Below are 21,358 nucleotides of genomic sequence, written 5' to 3'. Positions count from 1 at the left end.
TGAAGAGAGTGCAGAAGACAAGGCAGTTGATGTTGCATCAGCAATTAGAGATGAAGAGGTCAGGAGAGGATGAAATACCCAAGGGGGCATCCAAGAGGGTAGTAGAGGCAAGATGATCTCCCTGTTCCTCAGCCAAAAAATGCAAAGAGAACAAGGGAAAATAAACTGGTCTAGGTAAGTGGTAATTACCCATAATAAATGTCAATAATGTTTCACTTTAATCTATGTTATTTACATTAAAGTAAGATTCAAGGTAAGATAGTTGGGAGTGAGATCAGGGGGGATGGGGGCAGTGGGGGGAGGTAAGTTTTTCAGTGGAAAAATAGGATCTTTTAAGAGACTATAGGATCACAATAGGATCTTTTAAGAGACTATTAGTTAAGTTCATTGAACTGAGAAAAATGGGTTATATTGAAGAGAAATTCTAGGCATTTGTTAGAAGCCAGTGGGCTGATAACGCCTCAAACCGTGCATCTTGGCGCCTCACAGTTTGGCGGGCAGCAACCTCCTTTGAAGAAGACCGCAGAGCTTACCTCACTGACAAAAGGCAAAGGAGGAAAAACCCAACACCCAACCCCAACCAACCAATTTTCCCCTGCAACTGCTGCAATCGTGTCTGCCTGTCCCGCATCGGACTTGTCAGCCACAAACGAGCCTGCAGCTGACGTGGACTTTTTACCCCCTCCATAAATCTTCGTCTGCGAAGCCAAGCCAAAGAAAGAAAATTAGGTCAGCACAACATTATGGGCTAAAGGGCCTGTACTGTGCTGTAGATTTATATATTCTATGTCAATTTAACAGACAGACTTGCTTACAAATTGATAGATAAAATAGGATAGAAAATGCATTAAATTATTTTTAGGTATTTTAAATGAACTCCTTTCTAAAAGTATTTTTACACTTTTTTTTGTTCCTTTACTTTGCCTTTAAATCCAACTTTAGTCTAGTTGTTGGAGTTTTGCATCAGAGTTGATAAGTTAATGATCGAACTTCACATAATCTAACAGCCAGAATGATATTTCAGAGCAGCTGTGAAGAGGTGCTGCACAGATGGAGATTTGCATAGCAGTTAACACAACGCTATTAGAGCGCCAGCGATTGGGGTTCGAATCAGGTGCTGTCTGAAAGGAGTTTTTAACGTTCTCCCCATGTAGGCATGAATTTCCTCTGTGTGCTCTAGTTTCTTCCCACTTTTCAAAAAAAAAATACAGTGGTTGTAGGTCAATAGGATGTAATTGAGCGGCATGGGCTCATGGGCTAAAAGGGTCTGTTACTGTGCTGTATGTCTAAATTAAATTAAATGATATGTTCAATCATTCTGTTACCATTAAAATGCAGATGAATGAATCTGCCATTAATCTGAAATTTAAAATAAAAAAGAAACGTGGAAACATTTGTCAGGTCAGACAGTAGCTGTGATGAGAGGAACAGTTAAGATTTCAGTTTGATGATCTGTCAAAGCTGCAAAAAAAATTTAAATGTCAAATTTATTTTATTCTTCATAGATGCAGTATGACCCATTCTACATCTCTAACATTTTGATTTTTAAATTTCCACTGCCCAACTTGTACAGTATTTTGCTCTGATATTAAATCCAAGTTCTGTTTGTCCTTGGGTGTGTGTACAAGATTCTATGGTACTACAGTAAAATTTCCATTATTCGACAGTCAACCAGAACTTAATCAATCGGTGAAGAAAGAAAATAATAAATAAATCAATAACAATGAATAAAGTTGCAATTAAAAAGGTCAATTAAAAGTTTTAAATACATTTTAAAATTGTAAAATAAGTATTCTCCAAAACAACACACAACCCCATGGGAGCAAACATTCAGCCAGCGGAGCGTACCAGTCATGTCACACCCACAGCAGCTGTTTAAATAAAGTTGTGTTTGAATAATATGGTGGCACCCAGGATGGAGATCTGGCCAATGCCACTCGCTGCTGGGGCAACTCTCCTAAAGTGCCTTCCTATCCCTGCTTAGTAAGAGTCTTTATTAGTATATTAGTAAGGCTTTATCTGTAAAATTGGTGGAGGGGATTAATTATGATGGCAGCACGGTTAGCCTAGCTGCTAGCATGAAGCTGATACAGTGCCAGTGACCGTATTTGTATTTAAAGGAAGGTGTGCCAAGGACCTGACCGGGACACTTTTGTGGACGCAAGTCCAGTTTCAGCGTGAGGGGAGGGAGGTTAATTATTTCAGCGGCACAGTTAGTGCAATGTTACAGCCCCAGTGACCAGGGTTAGAATTTAAATTTTGTAATGTACAAGAATTACCTGATTAAAGATAACTTTACATAAGGCTGCAGCTGACGTGGACTTTTTACCCCCTCCATAAATCTTCGTCCGCGAAGCCAAGCCAAAGAAGACATAAGGCTACAATACTGATTTTCTTTTCAAATCACTTTACATTTTGCACTGTTTTTTTTTTGTCTTTTAAGCAGTGTATTCTTAGATACTGGAAGAGTGGGTCCCAGATAACTGGAAAATTCACATATCTGATATCCACAATCCCCATAAGTGCTGGATAATGGGAATTTTGGATTCTGTATTCAGAGAAGAAGTGGATGTTTTGGCCAACAGGTTGAGAGGCCATTTAAACCATTAAGACCTTGCCGCAAACAATTGGCCACCAAATTTCCCTTTGTTACGAAGATAGTTACAGGATTAACACTGACCATAGGCACAGGCATAACATCCGTTAGGCCCAAAGCCAGCACATGAACCCATTCTGAAGATGGGACATGCCAGCTTGATTCAAACCAGAAACTAGCAACTAGTGGTTTGCTCAGTAATTTAACAGCAAAGGATATTTTTAGAGTTAACCAATTTAAAAAATATATCAAATGTCCTGAATGCCAACCCAGAAAATATTTCTTTTTAACCAAGTTCTTTTCTGCAATAAAGGATGCACATGTAATATTTAAATTTTCAGTAATTTTGCATTAAGAATGCCATATCGACACATATACAGATAACCCTGACTGTTTCCATTTGTCAGTGGTGTGACTTTTTAAAAAAAAAGGCAGAAATAGAATGATTTCCAAAAATGTTCATGATTTTGCCAAAACAAAGTTAGACAAAACCAGTTTATATTGTTATGGTTACCAATTTCAGCTTAGGTGCACTTTGATAGAGGCTGAAAGTTTGTGGACCTCTTGAGTGAAGTTTATTGTCATATTTTGTCAAACAATAAATAAAACCAAAAATAATCACTAAAAGAAACCTTCAGTTGAATAATTCAAACTCAGATACACCTAAAGATGTTTTGGATATTGTCTCTGGCTTAGAATAATTTGCAGATTTCTCTCTCTGTTTTATCCACCCCTCTTTTGTGAAAAATTATAAAGCAGATGCTGAACTTTCACTTTGCAATTTAGAAGCAAAACACCACTGAAAACATCAGTATTCTGTTCTCTCCAGATTTGTTACACAAGGTTCTCAGCAACATCCAGTATTTTGAATTTTTTTTTAAAAGAAATCTTCAGTTATTGAGATTTTGACACTTTTATAGCTGAGAAGAACAAAACTAAATAAAGATGAGTAATAAATATTTCCAAAAAGATTTTAACTCAACTATCTTAAGTTCTTACCAATCCTGGTTTTCCAGCCAAACAGCAAGGAATTGCCGGACCTCCATGGGAAAGGTATCATCATATAACTGGTCCACTTTTTCCAGAAGCTGTGAATCTAGTTGATGGAGTTGATGCCATTGGGACATTATGTCCAAAAAAAAATCTGTAGAGCAAAAAACAACCAGCATCAGAAGAAATAATTATTGGGAATGAAATACAAATTTAATTAAATTTTATGGAACATCATAAAGAACCATTTCAAGTAAATTTTAATTTCTTTCTAAAGCAACTTTAAAACCCCAGAGCACACCTTTCCCCTTCCTTGTTTCCAACTGCTTCTCCTGTAGAATATGCAAACATCCATGCTTTGATCAATTAGTACGAGTTTGCATTTTTTACAAGTTAAGGAATACCAACACTATTATTTTTTCTAGATAAGGTGCACTTGTTGGATGTGGAAACATACACAGGAAGCTTATAACAATGTAGCTACATGCCTTAGCATGTAGAGGTTATGAGCATACCAAGGCAGAAATCTGATAATCTTGTAAATGTTTCTGAAGGAAAAGAGGAGAAAGTGTTACAGGTTTGATATGTCACAAAGATATTGCAAAGCTTTAAATTAGGTTCATTATTCTTATTTTTCCATATCCGTTATTGATAAAGTTCATCAAGAATAATACAAGTGTTCAATATTCCTCATAAGCATTGATATTGCCAGTTGATATCAGGGAAGCCTAGATAGATGCTAAGCCTGATTTAGTTAACTGATTGTGTCAATTTCTCACTATGTTTAATGAGCTTCAGTTGTCCTTTGCTTTGCCCATTTTAAACTCGTTGTAACTTTTTTCCCCCATTGTAGTCACATTATAAATGTGGAGACATTGGAGGAAAGTTTCAAAAGGAGAGAGACCTGAAGAAGTAAAGTAAAATTAAGTGTCAAAGCTTGGGCAAACATTTTGAATGACATAATCCAGGATTGCGAGGCAAAGGTGCACAAGAGGAAAGATTTGGGAAACAAGATTCTTTAAGGATTTAGGATTAGAGAATGTTACATAAATTTGGAGGTGAGACAATGCCAGGTTTGGAACACAAAATTAAAAAAGAGAAATATCTAGAAGTACAACAGGGAAAGAAAAAAATCAAACCCAATGAAGATTACCATCATAACATCTCAGCCTAACATAAAAACCTTTTCAGTCCATCCATATTCTTTTCCAAAACAAAAGTTTTGGGATATTTTAGTTAAAATCATGTTTGTTCAACCCAACCCCCCCACTCAAACCAGGAAAATAAAACCAATTAAAGCCTTTGGAATTCTTAAATTCCTCCATTAAACAAAAGCTACTTTATTCATTTTTTGTTTTGTTTTTGCATTCAAATCACAAAAGGTTTATTTCATTCACTGGTCCATAGTCGTTCCATATGATCATACACTGCAGATGCTGCAATCTGGAGCAACAAGATATCTTCTGGAGGATCTCAGTGCGTCGAGAAGCATTAGTGGGGAAAAAAGGTCAATGCTTTGAGCCAGACCCCTTCATCGTTCACCCACCATATTGCTCATGGGGCTATTTCTATCTCACTCCTCAAATTTAGTTCTCACTTTGGCTCTTGAAATCTCAAATTCTTCCCATTTAGGTCGGTCACATTTATTTTTTGAACAGAGCGATCATCAGATCTTTTTTTTAAAAAAAATGTTTACAAGCCCATATCCTACTGAAAATAGGTTAAAAAAAAAAATCTTAGGGTTCTATTGTCGACACATTCAGGGCTAAAATTCTGAATGATGTATATTGAGATAAAACTTTGCTGCCATTTGCACTTGTCATGAACATGTCACTACATTCATTGTTTTGTGACAGCATCACAGTGCAAACCTTTATATCAGTGGTTCTCAACCTTTTTCTTTCCACTCACATTCCACTTTAAGTATTCCTAACGCCATAGGTGCTCTGTGATTTAAGGTGGAATGTGGGTGGAAAGAAAATGTTTGAAAATCACTGTTTTAACTGTACCCGATTGACTCATTATGTGCACGGTTTCATAACTCCAAGGGAAATGAGCCAATAACAATTTTTTTCAAGCAAAATATTTCAGTAACAATTAGGTCTTGAGCAGTGATTCTCAACCTTCCCTTCCCACTCACATCCCACCTTAAGCAATCACTTACTAATCACAGAGCACCTATGGCATAGAGATTATTTAAAGTGGCATGTGAGTGGAAAGAAAAAAGGTTTAGAACCACTGCATTTAGATAAACCATCTTAAAAAGATAAATTAAAAATAGTGCAAGAAAAATTCTAAGAAAGGCAGTATCTGTGGTTCATTGTTCATTCAGGAATCTGATGGCAGAGGGAAATGTGCTGACCTTGAGCTGTGCTGGGTGCTCATCTCCGGGCTCCTGCACCTTCCCCCCCCCCCCCCCAATGATAGCAGAGTGAAGAGGGCATGGCCTGGGTGGTTGGGGTCCTTGAGTATAGAGGCTGCTTTCTTTAAGACACCGCCTCTTATAGATGTCCTCCATGGAGTGAAGACTGGTGCCTGTGATGTCACAGGCTGAGTTAATAACCTTCTGGAGATTTTTCTTGTCCTGAGCATTGGCACCTCTGTACCAGACAGTGATGCAACCAGCCAGGATACTCTCCATGGTACACTTGAGGAACTTTGAGAGTCTTTGATCTCATACCAAATCTCCTCAAACTCCTCAAAGTATAGCCGCTGGTGAGTCTTCTTCCTGATTGCATCAACATGGAGGCTACGACATATCAATCTTTATTCATGTTTTGTTTGAGGTAGGAATAGAAAAACTTCCATGTACTTATCAAAATGTCTTGCGTACAGGTTGCAGAAATGTGGATTTCACTCTTATTTTAAGACAAACATTTTTGTGGGCAGTTTTGAGGTAGTGGCCACAAACAAACTTTCTGGGTGAGGCAGGGTTTCGTATGCACCTCCCAATTTCCTACCTTTCAAGTACTCGTTGTGGCCAAGTGTAGATTGGGTGACTGCTTGGCCAAGTGCCTGCATTGTGAATGTAGGTGCAAGATGGAACTCCCAGTTGTCATCCATTTTAATTCCCCTCACCACTTCCATGTGCATGTCTGTCCTCAGCCTCATGCATTGCCAGTGTGAGGCGACATGTAAATTTGTGGAACAACTCATCATCTTCTTCCAGGATACCCTTAAACTCACAGCATGAACATTGTCCAGTTTCAGGTATCCTCCACCCCTATCCTATTCCGCTGATGCCATCTCTCCTTTACCTGCTCTCAATCTCACTTTGCTTCTAACCTTTCTTTCTCACCGCTGCCCACAATTGTCTCAGTCTCTCCACCTCTCCCACCTTCTTCTGTCCAGTACCCAGTGACCACTTGTCTCCTCCCCAGTCCTTTCTCCCCTTCTTTGCTTGATTCCTCCCTTTCCCATCAAGGGTTCGAACTGATTATTTCTCTCCAAGAATGCTACCTGACCCACTGAGTCCCTTCAGCTTCATATTGTTCACTCCTATTTGCCTTTAATCATTTTGAACTGATCTCATCTGGAAAAAAAAACCTCTACCCATTTATCACCCTGCCAATTCTCTGATCTCAATACGCTCATCACCTTAACTACTGATTACCTTTGATAACTTCCTTTCACTCTCACCCACATCTGCTTTCCCCTTCCAAATCTATTTCCTTCTATACCAGTCTCTAGAAGAAAAATAATTCTTCCGAAACACCTATATGCCAACAAGGCTGCATACAGTGACGATGTTTTAGCCAATGAAATAGATGTTACTTTCTTGTTAATCATGTAACAATTTCAAATACATAAACTTCCATTCACTGCAGAAATGATCCTGCTTTTATTGGAATGCTATACATTCTGACCATCTGCTGAACAAATGGTCCCTGTTTACTTTTCAATGTCATTGCTTTTTTAAAAAAAAAAATTTTTTATATTTTCAAATCAACATGAAATTCATCAATTACATAAAAGAAACATAATCTTATTGTTTGATGTTAATTTTGAGAAGGAAAAGAAAAAAACAAGAGAAAAGAGCAAGCCTTAACCCTCCCATCCACCCAGAGGAAAAAAAAGGAAGAAATTGTCAATCAAATTGAAGAGAGAAAAGAAAAAGTAAAAGGTTGCCTTGGATTCATCAATCTCCTGCCAAGGGACAAATATCCTGACTTACCCAGAATCCCAAGTAGTTCCAGGATGCAGGGAGTTGAAGGAGGTGGGCATCATTAAGAATCTACACATACGTGTTGAAAATATGGACTCCAAATTTTTAGAAAAACAGTATTTTTTTCCTAAGGTTATAAGTATTTTAAAAAAAAACACAAACCAGGGGAATACAAGCATATCTTTTCATTTTTCAACGGGTCATCAGATTTCCAAGTAACTGCTATACCCTTCCTGGCCACTGCCAATGCAATCTTTACAAATTCGAATTGGTGTTTCAACAGCCTCATTTTAGGTCTTACATCTGCTATATTTCCCCAATATAAACCATTCCAGTATCTGTATAAATCGAATCTTAGTGATTTGTTCTAGAAGATTTCCCAAATCTTCCCAGAAAGGCCTCACCTTGGAACATGACCAGGTTGAACGAAAAAAGGTTCCTGTTTCTTCGCCGCATCTAAAACATTGACCTGATGTTTCTGATTTTAAAATGTGTAATTTTTGCGGTGCAAGATGTAGTTGGAGCAAAAAAAAATTGTATCGCGCCAATCTAGACCTTAGGTTAATAGTATTGGTCATGCTGTCCCAACACAAGTTGGACCAGCTTTTTTTAAATCATCAATTCAAATCTGTCTCCCATCTTTGTCTAGATTTATGTAACGCCTGTTTCTGGAAACCTATTTGAGGTAGGAAATACACTTTTGAAATAAATTTCTTTGTAGTCCCCTTTTGAACCAGAGTCTCTACTTCACCACACTGCAGTAAGGTCATCATTGGGACCCTCAAACAAGATGTAAATTGAAAATAGTAGAAGATAGTATTATTATTATTATTATTAGTTGTGCCATATTTGGTTTTTAATTGATCAAATGACATTAATTGCAGCTGCTCATAACAATCCTCGCCTCGGAATACTTGATTCCTTTTTGGGACCAGGCGTCCAGGATTTTATTGTCCATTGTACAAGGAACAAACCTATTTTGAGCTAGAGGCATTTTAGGAGATAGGCCCTCTTTAGTCTTGATTTGATCATTTATTTTATTCCAAATGTTAATTATATGCTTTAATAAGGGGGCTTCTTTTACACCCAAAATTAATTTTGAATTCCATTTATACATAAAATCTTCTGCTCTCCCAAAGTCATTGCTCTCAGGAAATAATCCGCTCTGTGCCATATATCCAAGCTTACCTCCTTTCATATGGCTGTGCGCCCAATAAATATGGTTTGAAAATCTCAATTTAGACCCCAATCTTTCTCCAACTTACAATTTGCTCAACTCAACCTTTAGATTAGTAACCAGGGAGGAAGACCAATTACAAATTATTGACCAACGTGATTTATTTGGGTTAATCCAGTGGTTCTCAACCTTTCTTCCCCCCCCCCCCCCCCCCTCACATACCACCTTCAGTAATCCCTTACTAACCATAGAAGGGTAGTGGCAAAATCGGTTGCCCACTATTAGTGGGGGTGGTGATGACGAGTAGGGCTCCTGAAGGGCCTCAAGCATTAACAGCCTCCTAACCATATTAGGGATGACTGGAACTTAGGTAGGATTAGATAGGAGGATGTGCAGTGCAGCTAAAGAGGCTACAGGAGCATCAGGGCAGGTGGTGGGATCCACAAACACGAAGTTGCTGAAAGCACTCTCTTTTGCTTTTTTTCTTCCTGATACGGATGCTGGTCCAGTGGTACCTCTGTGTGCTTTTTACAGGCAAATAAAAATTAACCTATTGTATATTTAAGTACATGATAATAAAGAAACCTTGAAGTCTCTCTCCCATTAAGGCAGTGGAGGCCATTATTCCCTTTCATTTTGGCCACTCATCGCCACAGTCTGAAGTAAAAGGCGGAAGGTCTGAATGGGGCAATACATTTTTTCCATTGGCCCCTAGATCAATCCATATAAATCACAATTAAATCTATGTTAACCAATATTTTGTTACTGGTTCTCCTTACATGGGTAATGATCTATCAATTAAAAAAAAATGTAGTCACAACCCCTTATCTCAACACAAGAACCCTAAACTTCTCCATTCTTTCAACTTATCAACAAATCTTCAATCTCACTTTGCTCATCAACATCCTTGAGAATAGTTACCATCCAAATCCATGACAACCTTTTTTAGAACTCCACATTTTTATTTCGCTTATCAGATTTTGCATAACATCAAACAACTTTTACAGTTTTGATGTGAGACTGGCAAAAATTTACTATGCCTCATTTTTCTTCAGCACTCTACAGCCTTTGATGGATGGGCTAGAGTTTGTCAAATGTGTACAAGATAGTTTTCTTAATACATAGAGGAACCGTCTCGGGACGGTGTAATACTGGATCTCCTGTTAGGGAACGAGATAGGTCAGGTGTCTGAGGTTAATGTTGGAGAACAAATTGGGTCTAGTGATCACAACTCTATTAGTTTTAGGGTAGTTTTAGGGAAGAGCAAAGAAGGGCCTAAAGTTGAGGTTCTGGATTGGAGAAAAGCAAATTTCGAAGGAATAAGAATGGATTTGGGGAGTATTGAGTGGGACATGATTTTTTCAGGAAAGGATGTCAATGAAAAATGGAGAATATTCAAAGAAGAAATTTTGAAAGTACAGAGTAGATATGTCCCAGTGAGGATCAAAGGAAAGGCTGGAAGTCATAGGGAGTCTTGGTTTTCGAGGAATATTAGAAATTTGGTTAGGAGAAAGAGGGAGGTGTACAAGAGCTATAAACAGCAGGGTGCTGAGAAATTGAAAGAGGACTACAAGAAGTACAGAAAAAATCTTAAGAAAGAAATTAGAAAGGCCAAAAAGAGGCACAAAGAGGCTTTGGCAGGCAGAGTAAGAATAAATCCAAAGGGTTTCTATAGGTACATTAAAAGTAAAAGATTAGTGAGGGATAGAATTGGACCCCTTGTGGATAGGGAGGGTAGGCTATGTGAAAAGTCAGAGGAGATGGGGGAAATTTTAAATGATTTCTTTTCCTCGGTATTCACTAGGGAAAAAAATTTTGTACCAGTTGAAGTAAAGAAAAATAGTGGGGAGGTTATAAATCATATGAGGATAACTGAGGAAGTAGTGATGGCAGTGTTAAAAAAGATAAAGGTGGACATATCTCCAGGTTCGGACAAAGTATTCCCAAGGACACTCAGGCAGACTAGTGTACAGAGAGTGGGGCCATTAACAGAGATATTTAGGATGTCACTGGTCACGGGGGTAGTACCAGAAGACTGGAGGGTGGCTCATGTTGTTCCGCTGTTTAAGAAAGGGACCAAATGTAAGCCTGGAAATTATAGACCTGTGAGTCTGACGTCTGTGGTGGGTAAGTTGATGGAAAGTGTTCTGAGGGATGGCATTTACAAATATTTGGAAGAACAGGGATTGATAGTAGTCAGCATGGTTTTGTCAGGGGTAGATCATGCTTAACAAACCTTAGAGTTTTTCGAGGGGGTTACAAAAAAGATTGATGAAGGGAAGGCTGTGGATGTTGTCTATTTAGACTTTAGTAAAGCTTTTGACAAAGTTCCCCACAGGAGGTTAAGAAAAATGGTTGAGGCATTAGGTATAAGGAAGTAGTGAAATGGATTCAGCAATGGTTGGATGGGAGGTGTCAGAGAGTAGTGGTAGAAAATTGTTTGTCAAATTGGAGGCCGGATACTAGTGGAGTTCCTCAGGGATCGGTCCTGGGTCCACTATTGTTTGTTATATATATTAACGATCTGGAAGAAGGGGGGGGGTGAATTGGATAAGTAAGTTTGCAGATGATACAAAGATTGGTGGTATTGTGGACAGTGAGGAAGATTACCGTAGCTTAAAAAGAGATATAGGAAAGCTAGAGGAGTGGGCTGAGAAATGGCTGATGGAATTTAATACGGATAAGTGTGAAGTGTTGCATTTTGGAAAGGCAAATCTAAATAGGTCATATACATTGAATGGTAGACAATTGAGGAGTGCAGAGCAACAAAGGGATTTAGGAGTTATGGTAAATAGTACTCTCAAGGCTGATACTCAGGTAGATGGTGTGGTGAAGAAGGCATTTGGAATGTTGGCCTTCATAAATCGGAGTATTGAATTCAAGAGTTGGGATGTTATGATGAAATTGTACAAAGCATTGGTGAGGCCAAATTTGGAATACTGTGTGCAGTTTTGGTCACCAAATTATAGGAAGGATATAAACAAAATAGAGAGAGTGCAGAGAAGGTTCACAAGAATGTTGACAGAATATCAGGGTTTGAGTTACAGAGAAAGGTTGAGCAGCCTGGGGCTTTTTCTCTGGAGCGTAGAAGATTGAGGGGGATTTGATGGAGGTGTTCAAGATTTTAAAAGGGACAGTCAATGTGGATAGGCTTTTTCAATTAAGAGTGGGGGATATTCAAACCAGAGGCCATGGTTTGAGATTGAAGGGGGAAAATTATAAGGGGAACCTGAGGGGAAATTTCTTCATGCAAAGGGTGGTTGGGATGTGGAATAAGCTTCTGGCGGAGGTGGTTGAAACAGGGACGTTATTTACATTTAAGGAAAGACCTGGATAATTACGTGGAGAGGAGAGGATTGAAGGGGTATGGATCAGATGCTGATCAGTAGGACTAGGAGGGTGGGGATTTGTTCCGGCATGGACTAGTAGGGCCAAATTGGCCTGTTCTGTGCTGTATATGGTTAGATGTGGATAATTACCGATAAATTTCAAAAAGAAATGTATACAAACTAATGGTGCAAATACAGAAAAATATTCAGCAATAAATGATGAGCAAAGTAAGAGCCTTTAAATGAGTCTCTGAAGTTGTTCATGAGTCTGATGGTTGAAGAGAAGTAACTGTACTGGGAAGTACCTGGTGGCCCAATAATTATTTTAAAAGCAGAATAATCAGTGGATGTGATCGGGAAATATTGACTAATTTGTATGTGGAGCAGGAGGCATCCATATGCAACCATTGTAAGAAAACAGGAAGTTAGGCAAGAGTTGAAATACTTAACAATTATAGTGCTTTCCCATGAAATGCAGGTCTACAATCACATCCAAAGGATAGCTATTATATGAGCAACCTCTCCAGGAAAGGCAAAGCAGATTTTGCAGTGATGACTGTAACTCATTATATAGAAGTGAAATTTATGTCTAACAACAGACTTTCACAATGGCAATACCTTTTGTTACTCCTTCTAATGCCTTTCAACCTTGTGAGAATGTCCTGGTTCATTGACATAGCCACACAAAAGAATGACATCAATATATTTGCTGAAACATTTTCTCCTTTCCCTTCTTGCATATGCAGAAATCTTGAATGCCCTGGAAGGACTGCCCTTTGCAAATTGTTGCTGCTCATTCCAGGGCAAGGAGGTGGCAAGCTGCCTGAAGACTCTATGGGGGATAAATTGAGGACTCTTGAAAGGGACACGAATGCTGTAAATCTGGACACCAGGGACTGGGTAGACTATAATGCATTGACTACTGCTTCAACCTTCAGAGAGTGAATTGTTGGTGGAATCTATGTTGGTCCTTGCTCTTGGAGTCTGTTTTTTGGCACATCTGAGCAGGACACTGCTCTTGACAATGGGGTACATGGAACACACTTGGGTAGGGGAGGTTAGTGAGTGAAGGGATATATTCCTATTTCTGCTATGGTGAGATCATTCCCCTTTGCATTACTCGGCTCCAACTGGAGGACTTCCTGCTTGTGCACGACAGTTCTCTGCTCTGTTGACAATCAACATCCCTGTTCAGAATAAAGATCTGTTTATGTGCAATATTTCTTTATTTCTGATGAATTGCAATCTGCTCATGGCTAACATACCTGCGTTCAATGTGAACAACAATGTTTAATTGATTTTTTTCTGTACTTCTCTCCTACCCAACTGCATAAAAAAAGAAAATTATAATTTCAGACCATGCCCCCTCCCTTAAATGTGCTATGGCCCCCAAGAGGACCATATGGCTTCCTTTGAGAATTGCTGTTCTAATGTACTTGGCATGTTGAACTATATTGTTGTTGATGATAAATAAGCTATAGGTGAAACTAATCCAAAGCTGAAATAATGATTTGATGGTCATTATAGGACAGCAACTATGTAGGCTGGCCAACAAGGTTATGACACATGGAACTGGGAATGATATACTGAGGTGAACTGAAAAATTGTTAATAGTTTGTGGTGTGAATTGTGGAGGGTCATGTGACCTCTCTGTCTGGAACTTGATCAGAATGTGGAGGGTCATGTGACTTTTCTGTATAGAACCCAGGTGAATGTCATCTCACCTGCCAATCAAGGGTTAGATCTGCCCACCTATAAAGCTGATGTATGATTGGCCCTTGCACCTGATTTGTGATTGGTCCTCCAGGTCCCAATCAATGATTAGATCTACCCACAGGTGAGGTGAAAGCACAATTGGTCCTCACAGGTCATGTGGATGGGCAATGCATTGAAAAACCAGCATGTAGATTTTCTCTCTCTGTTTTTGTTGCTGTATGGAGAATATCACTGAATTTCAGACAGCCCCAAAGGGTTGAGTGTGATTGACCCGTCTTGGATGCTCAGCTGTGGGCAATGCTAGAGACCAGGTTCATTTGATATACTTGTTAGTTTTAATTAATTTACTGTTTATTAGTGTGCTGTTATTGCTAGAGATAGAGAGGAGTGGTGGGTATTGTCTGTTTAACCCTTGCGATCCCAATTGGGAGTTGCAAATTTATTTGCACTTGACGTGTAGTTATTTGTGTATTATTCTGGGTTCATCTGTGTGCCCTTTAGTGAATTCCCTTGTATGTAAATAAAGACTTCTGTTTATTAATAACACATGTCCAGCCGTGATTCTCTTTGAACCTGTCAAATTTATTCTGAACACATGTTGGAAAGCAAAGATTGAGAATAAATGGGTTATGCTCATGACATCAGGTGTGACTAGTGGCATATTGCATCAAACGTCACATTTCCAAGTTTCCTGATGATGGAACACTGGGTGGAAGTATTAAAAGGAAGGAGGTGGTAAAGAAGCTTCAAGGGACTATAGACAGACTAAATGATTGGGAAAAAACATGGCAGATGGAATAAGATGGGCACAAAACAGAAAATCTAAGCATCCCTGTACTCAAAAAAAAAAGCCAATATTTTGGTGTAACAATAGGTAAGGCAAATAGCACGTCAGCCTTTCTTACAAGAGGATTTGAGCAGTGGAATAAAGATCCTTATTCTAACTAGACGCCAATGAGATTACCCCTACAGTCCTATGAGAAGTTTTGGTCTCCTTATCCAAAAAAAAGTTAAACTTTTCACAGAGGGAATTGTTTCTTTGGAATGGCAGGTTGGCTGAAGGAGCAGAGATTGTATGGATCAGACCTCTAGAACTTTTAAGAATAAGATATGATCTCATTGAATCAAACACTTGAATGGTGATGAACAAAAGGGCAACACGAAACCTGCAAAATGTTGGGATTTTGAGTAAAATGAGCCACTGGAGGAATTCAGTGGGTCAGGTAGAATGCATGGGTAGAAATGGTCAGTCAACTCTTTTAGGCAAAAGTAAAAAGTGGTGATGTTGTGTATACGAAGAGGAAAAAAGATGGAGAGGGGCTGCGATGGTAAGTATTGGACGAAAAGTGGGGGAGGTGGCTAAACAAATAGAGGGAGAGACTACCAGAAAGGAGAAGGAGGACAGGTCAAAACAAGAGCAAGTAGAGATGGAAACAGTGTAATCAGATAGAGGTGGTGGGTTATCCAAAATTAGAAAATTCAATGTTTATGCCATAAGGTTTAAGACTGTCTTGAAGGAATATAATGTACTGCTTCTCATGTTTAAATTTGGCTTCATGCCAACAATGGATGAGGCCAAAGAGATACATATTTATGTAGGAATGGTTGGAGAGAAGTTAAAGTGGTTAGCTTCAGGAAGATCAGTTTCAACCAATAAGCAGTGTGGGTGTTCCACAAAAAATTCACCCAATCTGCATTTGGGCCCACTGACGTAGAGGATGCCATACCGATTACACTGAAAATAGATTAGATTTGATGAAACCCATGAAAAACTCTGCCTCACATGGAAGGTGTGTTTATGCCCCTGTATGGAGCCAAGAGGGGGAGATATAGGGGCAAGTTTTGCATTTTCTTTGATTACAGATGCAGTGGTGGCGGAGGAATTGGGAGAAAGGGATGCCATGTCACAGATGATCATTTCTGACATCTCGCCCCTTCCTTGACCTCTGTCTTCCTCTTAGGAGACAAACTCTCCACTGTCATCCATTATAAACCCACAGATACTTGGACAATATTTCTTCCCACTATCTCTTCAAATTCCTCTGCCTCCCCCGCATCTGTTCCCAGGATGAGGCCTTCCATTCTAGGGTACCCAAAATTGTCTTCTTTCTTCAATATATGTAGATTTCCTCCTTATTGCCATCAATAAAGCCCATGGACTACCTCCTCTATTTCTTGCATTTTTGCCCTCATCCCACTTCACCTCCCCCAGGCAGAACAAGAACAGAATTCCTTTCATCTTCATTTCCCCCACCCTGCCTCTGCATCTAATATAACATCCTTTTCAACCTTTGCCAACTTCCCTGTAATCCTGCCATCAGCCACATCGTCAACTCCCAACATTCATCCACTTTTTGCTGGGATCAATCTCTCTGAGACACCCTAATCTATTCTTTCTTCCCCACCCAACCACTTGGGCACTTACCAATGCAATTACAGAAAGAGAAAAACCTGTCCATACATCTCCCCCTCCCCTTCATACAGGTTTACAAATAGTCCTACCAGGCAAGGCAGAGCTTTGCATGCACATTGCCTGACACAGTGGTTTTCAAACTAGCCCGCCCCAAAAACTCACATTCCACCCTAAGTAATCCCAATGCCATAAATGCCTCTTCGCAAGAGGTTCCTTCCCAAGAGGTTCCTTCCCAAGAGGTTCCTTCCCAAGAGGTTCCTTCCCAAGAGGTTCCTTCCCAAGAGGTTCCTTCCCAAGAGGTTCCTTCCCAAGAGGTTCCTTCCCAAGAGGTTCCTTCCCAAGAGGTTCCTTCCCAAGAGGTTCCTTCCCAAGAGGTTCCTTCCCAAGAGGTTCCTTCCCAAGAGGTTCCTTCCCAAGAGGTTCCTTCCCAAGAGGTTCCTTCCCAAGAGGTTCCTTCCCAAGAGGTTCCTTCCCAAGAGGTTCCTTCCCAAGAGGTTCCTTCCCAAGAGGTTCCTTCCCAAGAGGTTCCTTCCCAAGAGGTTCCTTCCCAAGAGGTTCCTTCCCAAGAGGTTCCTTCCCAAGAGGTTCCTTCCCAAGAGGTTCCTTCCCAAGAGGTTCCTTCCCAAGAGGTTCCTTCCCAAGAGGTTCCTTCCCAAGAGGTTCCTTCCCAAGAGGTTCCTTCCCAAGAGGTTCCTTCCCAAGAGGTTCCTTCCCAAGAGGTTCCTTCCCAAGAGGTTCCTTCCCGAGGTTCCTTCCCAAGAGGTTCCTTCCCAAGAGGTTCCTTCCCAAGAGGTTCCTTCCCAAGAGGTTCCTTCCCAAGAGGTTCCTTCCCAAGAGGTTCCTTCCCAAGAGGTTCCTTCCCAAGAGGTTCCTTCCCAAGAGGTTCCTTCCCAAGAGGTTCCTTCCCAAGAGGTTCCTTCCCAAGAGGTTCCTTCCCAAGAGGTTCCTTCCCAAGAGGTTCCTTCCCAAGAGGTTCCTTCCCAAGAGGTTCCTTCCCAAGAGGTTCCTTCCCAAGAGGTTCCTTCCCAAGAGGTTCCTTCCCAAGAGGTTCCTTCCCAAGAGGTTCCTTCCCAAGAGGTTCCTTCCCAAGAGGTTCCTTCCCAAGAGGTTCCTTCCCAAGAGGTTCCTTCCCAAGAGGTTCCTTCCCAAGAGGTTCCTTCCCAAGAGGTTCCTTCCCAAGAGGTTCCTTCCCAAGAGGTTCCTTCCCAAGAGGTTCCTTCCCAAGAGGTTCCTTCCCAAGAGGTTCCTTCCCAAGAGGTTCCTTCCCAAGAGGTTCCTTCCCAAGAGGTTCCTTCCCAAGAGGTTCCTTCCCAAGAGGTTCCTTCCCAAGAGGTTCCTTCCCAAGAGGTTCCTTCCCAAGAGGTTCCTTCCCAAGAGGTTCCTTCCCAAGAGGTTCCTTCCCAAGAGGTTCCTTCCCAAGAGGTTCCTTCCCAAGAGGTTCCTTCCCAAGAGGTTCCTTCCCAAGAGGTTCCTTCCCAAGAGGTTCCTTCCCAAGAGGTTCCTTCCCAAGAGGTTCCTTCCCAAGAGGTTACTTAAGGTGGTATGTGGGTGGGAAGGGAAGGTTAAGAACCACTGCTCTAGACCCAATTGTTACTGAAATATTTGGCTTGAGAAAAATGGTCATTGGCCCATTTCCTTTGGAGTTATGAAACTGTGCACATAACGAGTCAATTAGGTACGATTAAAACAGTGGTTTTCAAACTTTTTCTTTCCACTCACATACCACCTTAAGCAATCCCTTACTAATCAGAGAGAACCTATGGCATAGGGAATTGTAATGATTATAAGATCTGGGGAGAATTTGGCAAGATTTGGGGAGAATTTGGCAAGATTTGGGGAGAATTAATTAGAGTAGGTTACATGCATACACACATTTTTAAAACAGATCTTACTTGAAAGACTGAAGAAATACTGAAGATCTCTGGAGAATGTAAGTACCTTTGACAAGTTGGTGTTAAGTGAACTGGCTCATAAAATGCTTGACCACTGCTTTGCTGGAGTTAGGCTGTCTATAAGTATCCTTCTGCAAAGTGCTCACAGAAAGGTAACTTCTGGGTTTTGTTTATCTAATAACAACAGATGGGAGCAGAAGAAAGAACTCCTGTTGTTTGCTGAAGAAGGTGGGGGTTTTGCAAGTGAGTCACATGGGCTTTCTGGAAGCCAGTTGGAAAGGGAGAGAGAGAAAAGTAAGAAGCTCACTCAGTCAGTGTGGGTGGGACTCTGAAGTGTGCAATCCAGGAAGAAATGATGAAAAATTCCAAAGCAGTGGATGGCTGGAAGTTCTATCTGTCTGATGTTTCTCTTGGAATAAGAACAGAAGGAGCTCTGTTGTAACATGAAACCATCTGGAAAACCCTGATGGGGCAAGTTTCATCAGTGAGACCTTGAGGTGACCAATGGTGGTACCTCAGTTGTGGAAATCCTGGAACAACAAATCTCTCTGCAAACCCTACAAGAATCTTCCTGAGCGGTAAACATTTACCTTTCAAGCACCAAAGCCTGGTGAACTTTATACATGTTGAATTCTGTGCACAGTGTAAGAGTTGCCTACATCTAGAGAACTTGGAAGAAGGAGAAGTGAGATTGAACTTTGAATCAAAGAACTTTCCTTGAATTTACACACACATTGCATACACGTGCACTTAGAATTAGAAGGGAGTTAATTTGGGTTAGTATTGAGTATCGTTTAGAATAAGTATAGAGAGTTAAGTTAAAGTTTGATTCTATTTTCATGTTTGAAGTTGATTAAAAATAACTTTTGTTTTGAAAACCACTCGTCTTGGTGAATGTCTATTGCTGCTGGGTTTTGGGTTCCTTTTGGCTCGTAACAGAATACTTAAGGTGGAATGTGAGTTGAGGGGGACAGTTAACTTAACCAACTGCATTCAGTACGGCTTCCACTACATTAGTGAGATCCACATGCAGATGAGGTGACCGCTTTACCAAACACGTTAGTGTTTGTGGGTGTCAGCTTGCACTTTCTGTCATCCACTCATTTCAACACAAGTGAGGTCTGCCCATTGCCAGGCTAAGTGTCGGCTTGCGGAACAGCACATCATCTTGGTTTCCTGGACAGCCTCCAGCCTAGCGAATAAATAGATAGTTTTAACTTTTGGGTAAGTAAACCCCACATCTGGTTCCACTCCTCCATCTCTTCCTGACCAATCCTATTCTTGCTGTTGAAGGGCTCCATCCTGGGAAAGAGGTGCAGGTTCAGCCACTAAGAGGATTCATGCCAGAGTTCTGGATTCCAGCAACATCGAAGAGTAAAGGACGAGCCAAATGTTGATCCAATGTCGGAGCAAGCCACGTGTTTTTAATATTATTTTAATTACCGTAGGGCGCAGCACGGTAGAGGATGGTCTTCCTGGCCATAAGGGGCCGTCCCCTTTCACCCAGTTAACCTTCCAACCTCGCCCTGCACCTCATTTTCACGTCATTGTGTTTACTCTCTCTTCGCACAACATCTCTGCACTTTGTTTGATCTGCCTTCCACGTGCTCTTCGCACGGCGCAATTAAAAACGCCTGACAAACAGAAAGGTGACCTAAATGAGTCACTTAACGAGCTTAAGGGATTTCCCTTTGACAATAAAACTTCGGGGCTGACAGGGACACATCACGCACCACAAGCAATGTTCCGATTAAATCTTGGCCCCGTTGCTATTCTGAATATCGAGTTTCCACTGGAGTTTCCGGCAGGCGGATGAAACCCGACCGGGCTGCTCCGAAATCCGTGTGACAGCAAGAACCGCAACGTCAGTGAAAGGAACCAAAAGAGTCCGCAATCCGATTCCGCGCTGCCACGGGGACCTCTCCTTTCGCACTTTAGGCAAAAGCTTCCGAGTATCAGAAACACGCAGAACCATTCCATCTTTTTATATTCTTTTCCATGGGGAAACCCCTAATTTTATGCGCCTTTAAACAGTCGTTACAATTCAGCTGTTCAATCGTCACCGCTTGGAATTACTTTTGGAATAAAGGAGGTAGGATTTTGCAGGCGCTTGCAAATCCCAGGAAGCCGTTTGGGAAATTGCAATCAAATGAGAAGAGACGGTCATTCGAAACGGAAACTTGATGGAGATTATTGCTGAGGGTCACCCGTTAACAAAAAATCGAACGTAAAGACAGGGAAATATAAAGCTGGACATTCAATTTACTGTCGAAAATCAGAACAAATCGTATCAAATGTCCACCTGAGTCTTATCACTCACCTTCCAGTTTCTTTTCAATAAGTCGCACTGAGTATGTTTGCTGCCACAGTGGTTCGAGCCCTCGGTCAATGCACCCCAACCAGCAGACTGGGAGTTCCTTGCATCTGTAACAACCCGTGTTACAATCAGCCAGTGACTGACAGGCACTACTGACGAGTGCCGGGACCCGCCTGCAGCTCTCTCTTGTGTCCTCCTTTCTCATTGGCCCTCCTCCGCCAACCGATTTTTTTTAAAAGCCAAAACATAAACTTTATTCTCAATAAATTATTTACAACAAGAAAACCGTTCAGAGGGTCTTTTGCACCCTTAAGTGGGGCCTCCATACGTTTCCATCACTGTGCATTGCTAAATTCAGCAGCATGGCCACCTATGTGGCAGCTTGTTACTCTCCCCCCCCCCCCAACCCCTCTGCTGTCTGAGGGGCTTCCCCCTCAGTGTCAGCCCCTCCATGCCCAGTACCGGAAGGATTATCTCGAGTCTCTGGACTGTATTCTTTCCACACAGTGCCCTCCTCAAGCCTCAGTACAACCCTCAGCATGTGCTCCTGCAACCTGGAATGGGCAAGTTGGCAGCATTCCCTCAATGCCATCTCAGTGTGATAAAACACCTGCAGGTTTCAGGCAGACCAAAGGGCACCTTTCACCAAGTTGATGTCTGACTCTGTGCCTGTGTGTCCCCAGGAACAGTAAATCTGAGTCACCTTGCTGCTCTGGATGAACCGTGATGAGGGCCCTTGCATCCTCTCTACACCTCTTAAGGA

At 41.0% G+C, this 21,358-nt stretch overlaps 1 protein-coding gene across 2 annotated transcripts in view; it reads right to left on the bottom strand.

The window, feature by feature from the left end:
• LOC138761830 (signal transducer and activator of transcription 4-like) overlaps positions 1-20,676 on the bottom strand; it is a 111,924-nt gene extending 91,248 nt beyond the window's left edge. For both annotated transcript variants that reach the window (XM_069934627.1, XM_069934629.1), the window contains exons 1-2: positions 20,599-20,676; positions 3,596-3,740 (exon numbers count right to left, since the gene is read on the bottom strand). In XM_069934627.1, the coding sequence (XP_069790728.1) occupies positions 3,596-3,723 (128 nt within the window). In that variant the 5' untranslated portion in view covers positions 3,724-3,740; positions 20,599-20,676. The remainder of the gene's footprint in view (positions 1-3,595; positions 3,741-20,598) is intronic.
• Between the last annotated feature and the right edge of the window lie 682 nt (positions 20,677-21,358).

This window comes from Narcine bancroftii, chromosome 4 (assembly GCF_036971445.1).
Source record: "Narcine bancroftii isolate sNarBan1 chromosome 4, sNarBan1.hap1, whole genome shotgun sequence".
In the NCBI taxonomy this organism is placed as follows: Eukaryota; Metazoa; Chordata; class Chondrichthyes; order Torpediniformes; family Narcinidae; genus Narcine; species Narcine bancroftii.
The sequence above is the reverse complement of the archived record's forward strand: the minus strand, read 5'-3'. Positions and strand labels throughout refer to the sequence as shown.